The sequence below is a fragment of the Phoxinus phoxinus genome (genome assembly GCF_949152265.1).
Source record: "Phoxinus phoxinus genome assembly, chromosome: 17".
NCBI classification, from domain to species: Eukaryota; Metazoa; Chordata; class Actinopteri; order Cypriniformes; family Leuciscidae; genus Phoxinus; species Phoxinus phoxinus.
In genome coordinates this window covers 29476228-29488598 of record NC_136892.1, presented here as the reverse complement: position 1 = coordinate 29488598, position 12371 = coordinate 29476228, and the positions used below count along the sequence as shown (strand labels likewise).

The 12371-nt window shown below is 40.5% G+C and overlaps 2 protein-coding genes across 3 annotated transcripts in view; both read left to right on the top strand.

The window, feature by feature from the left end:
• The first annotated feature begins 36 nt into the window (after positions 1–36).
• Positions 37–4461, top strand: st8sia5 (ST8 alpha-N-acetyl-neuraminide alpha-2,8-sialyltransferase 5). The gene is given in 4 exon segments (XM_079586556.1): positions 37–256; positions 371–435; positions 438–462; positions 2846–4461. Coding segments are annotated over 4 exon segments (663 nt in total). The 5' UTR covers positions 37–146; the 3' UTR covers positions 3309–4461.
• Positions 4462–5126: 665 nt separating this feature from the next.
• The window catches only part of loxhd1a (lipoxygenase homology PLAT domains 1a), a 40030-nt gene continuing 32785 nt past the window's right edge, over positions 5127–12371 (top strand). Inside the window, exon 1 of one of the 2 annotated variants that reach the window (XM_079586330.1) lies at positions 5127–5227. The gene's annotated coding sequence lies outside the window, so the exon portion shown is untranslated. Of the gene's footprint in view, positions 5228–11299; positions 11395–12371 lie in introns of those variants that run through there. The other variant, XM_079586331.1, reaches the window with a different exon arrangement.

Here is a 12371-nt window from a genome sequence, read left to right as displayed (position 1 = left end):
TAGCAACTTCTGCAGTGATCACACCCTAGAAAACTCAATGCCTGCAACAGTTGCCAAGCAACCATCTCCAGTCAATCATCCCTGTAATCCCATTTCGGTTCCTCCTGTCCTGTTTCTGAAAGTATTCTCTGCTCTGACTGCAGGACATGCCCTATTCCAAATCCCAGTTTAAGAAATGTGCTGTCATCGGGAACGGCGGCATCATCAAAAGCAGCAAGTGTGGGCGAGAGATTGATGCCGCTGACTTTGTCTTCCGGTAAAATGCAGAAGCGCTGTGTGTGTGTGTGTGTGTGTGTGTGTGTGTGTGTGTGTTTGTTTACATCATGGGAATATTTAGAGACCATCTAATCATGTTCAATCTCTCTTTCAGATGTAATATTCCTCCCATCTCAGATGTGTACAGTGAAGATGTGGGATCTAAGACTGATCTTGTAACAATAATCCCAGCATTATAACTGAGAGGTACACACTGCACACACACACACACACACACACACACACACACACACACACACACACACACACACACACACACACACACACACACACACACACACACACACACACACAACACACACACACACACACACACACACACACACACACACACACACACACACACAAACACATCTACTGAATGTGATCTTGTTACTAGTCATACGTAAAATGTACACATGCATTTAATATAGGAGTGAATATTATAATAAATAGGATTAAATATTATATAATACATTTCAGTGTGTATTGCATAAAGAAAACAAAGCTTGTTTTTGTAATGACACACACACACGCACGCACGCACGCACGCACGCACACACACAATACAGTATGTGTATGTATACTGAACAAAATTATAAACGCAACACTTTTGTTTTTGCCCCCATTTTTTCATGAGCTGAACTCAAAGATCTAAGACTTTTTCTATGTACACAAAAGGTCATTTATCTCAAACATTGTTCACAAATCTGTCTAAAACTGTATTAGTGAGCACTTCTCCTTTGCCGAGATAATAAAGTTGATTAGACAGCATGATTATTGCACAGGTGTGCCTTAGGCTGTCCACTCTAAAATGTGCAGGTTTACTGTACTGGGAGGGTCCGGAAACCAGTCAGTATCTGGTGTGACCACCATTTGCCTCACGCAGTGCAACACATCTCCTTCACATAGAGTTGATCCGGTTGTTGATTGTGGCCTGTGTAATGTTGGTCCACTCCTCTTCAATGGCTGTGCGAAGTTGCTGGATATTGGCAGGACCTGGAACACGCTGTCGTATACGCCGATCCAGAGCATCCCAAACATGCTTAACGGGTGACATGTCTGGTGAGTATGCTGGCCATGCAAGAACTGGGATGTTTTCAGCTTCAGGAATTGTGTGCAGATCCTTGCGACATGGGGCCGTGCATTATCATGTGCAACATCAGGTGATGGTCGAGGTTGAATGGCACAACAATGGGCCTCAGGATCTCGTCACAATGTCTATGTTCATTCAAAATGCCATCAATAAAATGCATCAATAAAATGCATCTGTGTTCGTTGTCCATAACGCCTGCCCATACCATAACCCCACCGCCACCATGGCCACTCGATCCACAATGTTGACATCAGCAAACCGCTCAGTCACACGACGCCATACACGATGTCTGTCATCTGCCCTGTACAGTGAGACACATCTCTCCAAAGTGCCAGATGCCATCCAATGTGAGCATTTTCCCACTCAAGTCGGTTACGAGGACAAACTGCAGTCAGGTCGAGACCCCGATGAGGACGACGAGCATGCAGATGAGCGTCCCTGAGACAGTTTGGCAGAAATTCTTTGGTCATGCAAACCGATTGTTGCAGCCGCTGTCTGGGCGGCGGGTCTCAGACGATCTTGGAGGTGAAGTCGCTGGATGTGGAGGTCCTGGGCTGGTGTGGCTACATGTGGTCTGCGGTTGTGAGGCCGGTTGGATGTACTGCCAAATTCTCTGAAACGCCTTTGGAGACGGCTTATGGTAAGAAACCTCTGGTGGACATTCCTGCAGTCAGCGTGCCAATCGCACGCTCCCTCAAAACTTGTGACATCTGTGGCAATGTGCTGTTAGTGCACATTTTAGAGTGGCCTTGTATTGTGGCCAGCCTAAGGCACACCTGTGCAATAATCATGCTGTCTAATCAGCATCTTGATATGCCACACCTGTGAGGTGGATGTATTATCTCGGCAAAGGAGAAAGTGCTCACTAACACAGATCTAGACAGATTAGTGAACAATATTTGAGAGAAATAGGCCTTTTGTGTACATAGAAAAAGTCTTAGATCCTTAGCTCATGAAAAATTGGGGGCAAAAAAAAAAAGTGTTGGGTTTATACTTTTGTTCAGTGTATACACACAGATACCCACACACACACACATATAATATATATAATAATATACACACAGACATATATTATGTAAAAAAAAAAAAGTATGCTAGCTGGGATTAATCGATTTGACAGAACTAATATGCATATGTATTTATTTTTAGGTGGGTGAAATATAATCAAGACATTCTCAGCAGGTCCTTCTAAGAAATGTGTGCTATAACTATACTTTATGCAAAAAAATTAGCTATGAATAATAACAAGATCAGTTTGCATTCCTGTAACCCAACCATTCGGACACTAACTCTGTCTCGCTGTCCCATTCTCTCTCTCTCTCTCTCTCTCTCTCTCTCTCTCTCTCTCTCTCTCTCTCTCTCTCTCTCTCTCTCTCTCTCTCTCTCTCTCTCTCTCTCTCTCTCTCTCTCTCTCTCTCTCTCTCTCTCTCTCTCTCTCTCTCTCTCTCTCTCTCTCTCTCTCTCTCTCTCTCTCTCTCTCTCTCTCTGCACCAGGTTTCAAAAGTTGGAGAAATGGAGAAAGCCATTTTATGACGTTCTCCGGAATTACGAGAACTCTTCGGTGGTTTTGCCGGCGTTTTACAACACGCGAAACACCGACGTGTCATTCCGTGTGAAGTACATGCTGGACGACTTCCAGTCCACCCGCGGCGTGTTCTTCTTCCACCCGCAGTACCTGCTGAACGTGCAGCGCTTCTGGGGCGTGCAGGGCGTGCGAGCCAAGCGCCTGAGCAGCGGCCTGATGCTGGTCACCGCCGCCATGGAGTTATGCGAAGAAGTGCATCTCTACGGCTTCTGGGCGTTTCCCATGAACCCCTCCGGGATCTTCATAACACACCATTACTATGACAACGTCAAGCCCCGCCCCGGGTTCCACGCCATGCCGAATGAGATCTTCAACTTCATGCACATGCACGCTCGCGGCATCTTACACGTGCACACGGGGCCCTGCAGGTGAACAGGACGAGGGTCGGTGCCCAACGTGCGATCTGATTGGTTCGTTTTGCAGAGCTCCTCCCGTTCACTGGCGCTACGGAACTTAGACTTACGCATGTGTACTTGCGTGTGTGCAAAGCGCTGCCGTTTTATTACTACGTGTTTTTACAAAATCATGTCGGGACGGTTGCAAAGTGGTTCGTGTTTCCTGTTCGGTGATTTTCTGTAGTTGTGTCGTATTTGTGAGCAGATATCACGTTTTAAACTTTGTGAGGAGGCTTCATGCGCCAAACAAAATAGCAACAAATTATGTAAAACAGAACATTTTGTTTCTACAGTTTCTATTTCTGCAGAGTAGCCCCGCCCACACTGGAATCTCATTGGTCCAAAAGCGCAGTTCACTCAGTTGTATATTAAACATAAAATATATTCAAATTGGATGAGATTGTGGCACGTTGCACCAGTTTAAGGCACATTGAGCCCTTTATAACAATAACACTGTTTTAAGAGCAAGTTTAACATTCATTAATAACCACGTCAGTGCATAAAGTTTGGCATGAAGTTGAACATTTCAGCTGAAACTTTTATGTAGAATGGTAAATGCTTGTACATGTTTAATGCATAGGTTCTGAAGATGTATGATAATTGACAAATGAAGTAACACTTTGCGTAATCAAATCAAACACAGTTGTTTATGTTGAGAAATGTTTTTATAGTCCATTGGTTACTCTCTCTCTCTCTCTCTCTCTCTCTCTCTCTCTCTCTCTCTCTCTCTGTCTCTCTCTCTCTCTCTCTGTCTCTCTCTCTCACACACACGATCAGTGATTGAGGTTGTAGGGTCTTTTAAATCGACTGATCTTGTTCATAATGTTGAACTTTATATACTTTGTTTCATTCATATATGATATTGTGATAACAGTGTGACCTTATCACTTTGCCAAGAAATTTTTAATATTTGCGATTTGAGATCCTGATTTCATGAAACTTGAAGACATCTATCTGTCACGACTGATTTCTTAAACTGCACAATATTATTCTATTATTACTTTTTATTATTTATGCATTTTTTTCATATTTGTCATGCATTGTTTTATGTTGTTGTCAGTTAACCTACCATTGTTTTGGTAACACATGTACAGTTATTTGTCAAGCCAATAAAGTACACAGGTCTGCTTCTCTTTAAATGTGGTGTTTTTATATTATTCTCTCTCTCTCTCTCTCTCTCTCTCTCTCTCTCTCTCTCTCTCTCTCTCTCTCTCTCTCTCTCTCTCTCTCTCTCTCTCATATCCAGAGTTCTCTCTCTCTCTCATATCCAGAGTTGGATCCCTTTTTATATAGCATGTTAAAGTTGTCACTTTATGAGGGTTTGCAAAAACGCACCGTTTTGTGTCTGGCCCTTTAAATGCAAATGAGCTGCTGCAGAGGGCGGGGTTTCAAGAGCTCGTGTGTGTGTGTGTGTGTGTGTGTGTGTGTGTGTGTGTGTGTGTGTGTGTGTGTGTGTGTGTGTGTGTGTGTGTGTGTGTGTGTGTGTGTGTGTTAGCAGCTGCGATTACCACACGCAGACACACTAAAATGACAGAAACTGTTCTGCAAAATAGCAAATATCTCCCTTTGCTTTGAACTTTGAGCGTTGTAACTTTGCAGATGTTGTTTATGCTCAAACAGCAACATTACACACTAACTAAAGTTAGAAAAGTGAAATCATACTCAACCACCCCTTTAACTGGAGAAACCCTACATTATACATCACATTAAACAATTCTGTTTTTGAATGAGGATCTAAATAACATAGGAACACTATACACGCTTCTTTTTATTTCAGAGAACTAGATCAGAAAACGAATCGTTCTTTTGAGTCGATTCTCTTTAATGAACCAGAACCACTTGATCCGGTTTACAAAGCGGACTGGACACACAAAAACACCGACAAGAGGGTCAGATGTAAGTATATTAGCTGGTCAGCTAACCCATTTGTTGTCTCTACAACAGACTGTTTAGTGAAGAGTGAATAATTTAACATATGGTGTGTGTGTGTGTTCTGTATGTGTGTGTGCACTCCCTGTGCATCATGGCCGCGCTTTGTCTGTCACATCGCCCTCTGCTGGTCATGTCAGTCCTGCTGGTTAAAGTGTTTGTGCCCACAAGATGTTCTACATGTTCATGTTCTACTGGGAAAAATAACATTATTCAAGAACCGCTATAAAGCCAAAACAATCTGTTACCTTAAATTATACGTTTATCACTGTAAAGCAGCTTTGAAACAATCTACATTGTTAAAAGTGCTATATAAATGAAGAAGATGAAGATACATTTTTGAAAGGAAAGAAATTGTGAGTTATTTTCTTGAAAATTAATATGGCTGGTGTTTTTATTGTAGTAAATGGCCAGGACAAGTGAAATGTCCTACACACAAAGATAGCAAATCCTAAAACACGCACGCACGCACACACACACACACACACACCACGCACGCACACACACACATAACATCCTTGAGGTAATTTGAGAGAGGGAGATATAAAACCGTGTATGCGAGAGATACAGTGTGTAAATGAGCTGTTGTGAGGCTGTGTGTGTGTGTGTGTGTGTTTATCAGATGAAAGCAGTATCAGGTGTTCGTAATAAAGCTAATGGCAGGAGTTAGAAGGTTTTCTTATGGGTTCAAATTCTTCAGAATCAACAAAGACAAAACAATCCATATAGATTAGAAATCTACTTGCACAATAATTAGCATTAGTTTGAAGCATTATGTGCATTAGCCTATAATAACGTGTTATGTATCAGTCTTTTTAGACCAGTTCTGCTTTCATTGTCACTAATACACATCTCACATTTGTTTTGTAGGCTATGTTTATGGCTTGGTTTTCTCTATTTGTTTGTGTGCGTGTGTCTCTGTGTGCGTGTGTGCGTGCGTGTGTGTGTGTGTGTGTGTGTGTGTGTGTGTGTGAATATAACCGCTTGTGGTGTGATTGTTAAATGAGTAAATATGATGTTTTGTAGAAATTGCAAGAATGAACTGTGATTGCTTTGGTAGTATAAGAATGAATGACTTGAAAGTAACAGACATGTTTTGTTTTGTATGTCATCTTCTTTTCCATTTTCCATCATTTTTGATGATGGAGTTACAGTCCATCCGTAAAATTTCCAGCTATTCCAGTGTTGGGGGAAATGGATTACAAGTAACTTGAGTTACGTAATCAGATTACTTTTTCAAGTAACAAGTAAAGTAACGGATTACTTTTAAAATTTACAACAAAATATCTGAGTTACTTTTTCAAATAAGTAACGCAAGTTACTTTGTTTTCCCATTTATTGACTTACAGCTCTCCTGTCCTCATGTTGAGACAAATCAAAGTGGAGAGGTGGTGTGTGTGTGTGTGTGTGTGTACATGATGTTTATTGTAGTTCTAGGCAAAATGTGAGCATTTACTCATCTCACTTGCGCACACAAAAAAAATGCAATATTCCTCAAAATGAATAAAATCAGTGAAATGCAGAATCAGAATACTAATGAAACCTCCAATAAATAAATGTGTTAAATAAAACATACATTTTTATGCATTTAATCTCACTTTATTGACCAATGTACTTGCTTCTGAGTGACCTTCAATGATTCAGTTAAATAAGCAAAAATGACTATAGATAGATAGAAATGTTTGCTTTCCTCTACTGTACACATTTCCTTCAGCCTGATGGTTATTATTTCACTTTTGGTGTGAAAGGGTCTTTACATTTGCCCCAAAATTTAACTTTTGTGTTATAAAAAACAAGCCCAGCCCAGGTGGGAATAAAAGTAACGTAACGCATTACTTTTCTAAAAAAGTAACTAAGTAATGCAATTAGTTACTTTTTTACTAATGCATTACAGTAAAGCATTACAATTAACGCAATATTGTAATGCATTACCTTTAAAAGTAACTTTCCCCAACACTAGCTCTTACTGCATATCATATTTTTTTCTTTAAAAACAAAATTGAACATTTGTTGAAAAAATGTATGCCATTAAAATTATAATTACATTTTGCACACATATAAGTATTTATATAATTAATTTTAAATTATTCATATAAAAATAATTTTAATATATTTTTTAAAGGCACTTTGGGGTTTTGGCCAGAAGAAACAAACCTTACTGTTAATCCCTGTTCGAGGGTGAGCTATTCATATATTTTGAAAACTATTGACAACTAATCTGAACACCTTTAACCAACCATCCAGAACACTTTAGCAATGTCATGAATGCCATGGCACTAACAACATTGTGAAGGTGACGTTTGTACAGTCAAGAAAATGTAAAAAGTGTTTATGAGCTGTTGTTTATGCTCATTTTCTTGTGTTTTAGAGCGACTTCTTCCACTTTCAGCCAGACGGCAATTTGCCTAAATTAGGAGCCCGATCTTCTTTATTGCCTAGGTTGGGTAAAGCATGTTAAATAGTTTGACCACGTTAATCCAGTGGCAATAACTTATTTATCTGTGTTAATGAAATCACTGTTAATTATTTACAAGTGTTAGTGAAGCATCTTTAATTATCTGTTCTGTAATACTCTACTGGTGTATCTTTTTTCTCTCTCTCTGTCTGTCTGTGTCTTTGATATAATCTCCCTTTCTTTTTCTCTCTATGTCCTTTTTCTGTTGATGTGCATTTGAAATGTACAATGCGCATAATGACGTTGTGCTTATGTATTTTTATAAACATAAACCATATAAGTTAGTGTGCGCATATAAACGCACGCCGTGCTTTAGTAAAGCGATCCCAGGACCATGAATAATGAACATTATGAGGCCCAACCCCCCTCTCTTTCGCTGTCCTCTCCGTTTTCATTTGCTTTCTCTCACAGATCATGTGACCACTCTGAGACCAGTAATTATTCATGAGCTCCTCACCGCACCGCAGGACCTGCGCGAGAGAGCCTCCGGCTCCGAGCTGAGGCCCCGCTCCAGCTGCACGCAGGGGCCCATCGGCCTGCACGGGTCAGACGGCGACACCTTACACCGCAGACGGCGAGGAAACACTCACCCTCACCCCGCCACACTCTGGATGAATAAAAGATGCCCACAAAAGAGAAAAAACCAACAGAAACCGAAGAAAGGGATGACGAAGGAGAGGAGAAGGAGCCAACAGTGAAAGGAAAGAGTAAGAGGGACGCAAAGACGAGACAGAAGAGCTCCGCGGAGAAGACAGCAAGCACCGAGACACTTACAGAAAAGGAGAAGAGAAAAAAGAGTGACTCCGTAAAAGAGAAAAAGAAAAAGAAGAAAAGGGAAGATGTTGAGGTGACAGAGAATGACAACGGGACAGACGAGCAGAACAACAATGAGCCTGTCGGCAAAGAAAAACAGACCAAAGGGAAATCCTCAAGCGAGGAACGGGACGGAAAAGAGGTAAGGAAAGAGAAGAAAAAGAAGCGTAAACCATCCGAAAGCCAAGAAGGGCAAGACGACATGGGGTCCAAGGAGAAAAAGAGCAAAGACGGCAAGAAAAAGAAGAAGTCGGCCGAGGAAGAGGAGGACGAGGACGCCGTGCAGGAGGAGGAAGAGGAGGACAAGAAGAAGAAGAAGAAAGATAAAAAGAAGAAGAAAGGATCCGACAGCGACGAGGACAAGAAAGCAAAGAAGGGGAAGAAGTCGAAGGTCAAACAGGTGGATTATGCCGAGCTCTACCAGGAGGAGCTGGTCAACTATCACACGGAGGAATCGGATGATCAAGAAGATGAATTCGACAAAAAGAAAGGTAGACTCTGGAAGAGGAGTTCTTCTTTTTATCCTCAAGTCTGTCTCTTCAAGTCTTTTCATCGAGACAAAAGAGAAAGGGAGAGTTTAAACTAGACCCGCTGAGGTTTTCCCAAAGCAACTTTATGCATTTATTATAAAATGTAAAATGAAGTCCACCCTCATTTTCTTCCCAACATGCTTTTATGGGTTTGAAAGAACACCACGCAGTAACCATGTATTTTATAACGGACAAAAAACAAACAAACATAAAAACACCATACAGAAATGTCAGAGCTTCAGTGATGGAGAAGATGATCAATGAACAACCTCTGGCCTGTTTCTCACACAAATCTAGAATGACTTCAGAAACTTTGCATACTCTGCATAATTGGCTACCGAACTGCTTTGTTGTCCTTTTTGTAGCTTGACTGCGTTGGTTAATGTGAACTGAACCCACAAAACATAATCTTTTTGTGTTCAGCAAGCAGGTTTAGAACAACATTTTGTCATTTGTTGTTGATGAACTAGCTTTTTAAATGAGCAGATTAGCCTACATTTGGAGACTTGGTTAAGCGTAGAGCCACTCGACCTACTGTCAAACTGTCTGTCTTTTCTGGGGATGAGCTGTCTCTCTCTCTCTCTCTCTCTCTGCGTCTGTCTCTCTTTCTCTGCTTTCACTCTCAGTCAGGCACCCCCGTCCTCTCGGTTTCTCACAGGTTGGATTTCTTTTAACCCTGGAACATCTCTTAATTGATTACTTGAACGTTGGAGGTTGACTGGCGAAAACAGAAATAGACGAGGGAGTAATTTGCTTTTTAAAGAGCAAATAATCCACCTCTAATGAACAATTTTTATGGATTGGCAATATGGAGATTAAAATGTTCTTGTTTTTAGGCCTGCGATAGCTAATTCTAACCAGAAGTTTAATTTCTAAGAGTGTCAGTATCTGATTTGCAGTGCAATTCTGATCATTTCACTAACATCCAGTCAGAGAACCTTCCGGATTTCATATTGGCACACAGCTCTAGAGGTCTCTGTTTGGCACGGCAGAAGTGTGTCTGGATTGGCTGATTATTACAGTGTCCTGGCAGCAGGGTATCATGACAGAACGGCGGCGGGCGCTGTGCCAGCGGTGGATTTGAATCAGACGGGCACCTCTCTATGGCCTGAAACATTACACTCTAATCGGCCTTTTCATGGAACCATCAAAACCGCATTCAGCACGGTGGACGTCAAGCTGTCAGGTTCACTCAGGTGTAGCGCTTTGAATTGAGGTTATCACTTAACACCGACCCAGGGGAACCTTACCTTATATATCGCAACTTAAAGGGACAGTTCACCCAAAATGAAAAGTCGTGTCATCATTTAATCACCAAAGCTCTTCTGCTGAATACAAAAGAAGATACTTTGAAGACTGTCTGTAACCAAACAGTTGTTGGGCCCCATTGACTTCCAGAGTATTTTCCCCAAGTCAATAGAGTCCATCAACTATTTGGTTACCCATATTCTTCAAAATATCTTCTTTTGTGTTCAACAGAAGAGATAAACTCATACGGGTGTACTATCCGTTTAACAACGCTTCGAACAACGTAAGATAATTCAATATAATAGCAGCGTTTAGGTGGGCCTACAGCAACAGTGCTGTACTCGAGTGCTTTCCGTTAGGATCTGTATGGGATATAGTATACTGGTAAACTAAAACATAAGTAATGTCATTATTTATCACTAAGACAGTTATCATCAAGATTTATTTTATCAATAAGATTGGACTGCAGGCGAAAATAACTGACAGAAGTCGACCCACTGAAAGTCATAATGATTCAAATGTCATTATTACATTATATGAACCAACATATCGGGGATTATATCGATTTCACGGACAGTAAGTATAAAAATAATTGTCGGTTTATTTCGAGTTGAAAGTAAATGAAAGTAAACACTTGTTTTTCAGTGATTCAGTTTCCGCTATGAATGATTCAGGAGTTCGTTCAGGGAAAGATTCTACGATAACTTTTCAGTTTGTGAATCTTCACTGATTAATTTAAAGGGATGGTATAATGCCCTTTTTACAAGATGTCAAATAAGTCTCTGATGTCCCTTGAGTGTGTATGTGAAGTTTTAGCTCAAAATACCCCACAGATATTTTTATTTAGCATGTTTAAGTTGTCTCTTTTTGAGGGTGAGCAAAAACACACTTTTGTGTCCGTCCCTTTAAATGCAAATGAGCTGCTGCTCCCGCCACAGGGGGCGGAGCTTCAAGAGCTCTTGTTCTTTTACCTCACACACACATGCACTGGAAATCTCAGTGTTTATGTTCAAACCGGAGTCAGACAATAATGGAGAGACTCAAGAAGAAATGACAACATGTAGAATGCAACAGGACATTTCTGAATGGTTAGTTGATGAATTTATGTAGTTTATGTGTAGTTATCTTCTAGTCATTGATTACCATATCCTGTCATGATAATCTAAAAATCGCGTTCCTGGGGGCGGGGTTTATGTAAATTTTAGGGTTGGTGATGTCACTAACCCGGGAGGAATGTCATGTAGTCTCTACCAGCTGTTTGTTGTAGTCCTTAAAAACGATTTATTTAAAAGCAGATATCTTCCTTTGCTTTGAACTTTGAGCGTTGTAACCTTGCAGATGTTGTTTATGTTCAAACAACAACATTACATTACACAGTAACTAAAGTTAGAAAAGTGAAATCAAAATCAACCAGTTTCATAAACTTTTCCTCTATGTTGACTGTGTGTCTTAAGAGCTAGTCTGACCATCAGCTTGTCAGGTGGTAGTTACTTGTCGGATTCAAATTGGGCCTGTCTAGTTTTTTATGTTGCCTAACTGTTAAAACAAAAATGTTATAACCAGTGTTAAAGAAAAAAATGACATGACTAACTTGTAAGACTAATTTAAGCAGTTTATGCAACCGGCCACAGTTCACAATAGTAATTTGTTCGTAAACAAACTAGTCAAAATGGATGTGTTTTGAGTGAACCCGGGAAGACATTGTAATCAAAATATTAGTTTTTATCAAAATATAAACTTTTTTAAATGTTTAAAGAATTATAGCAACTTAAGAACCGTATACAGCCATAATTAGGGCACAATGGTATCGCCAAATGCCAAGATAAATAGGTTTGTAATGGGTTTTGGTATGAAATTATTTGAGTTTGTGAACATTTTGATTAGGAAAAGCAAGTTTGAACGTTACTCCTCAGGATAAAACATGCGTTTGGTTGTCACAGGTCTTGCAGTGGTTCAGAGAAAGGTAGAGGTCACACGGTGAGCATCAGGGCCATGTCGTACTCTCACTCCATTAGCATGGCTGAGTTACAGAGATATTGCTTACAGCAATTCAGCTTATGCAAAA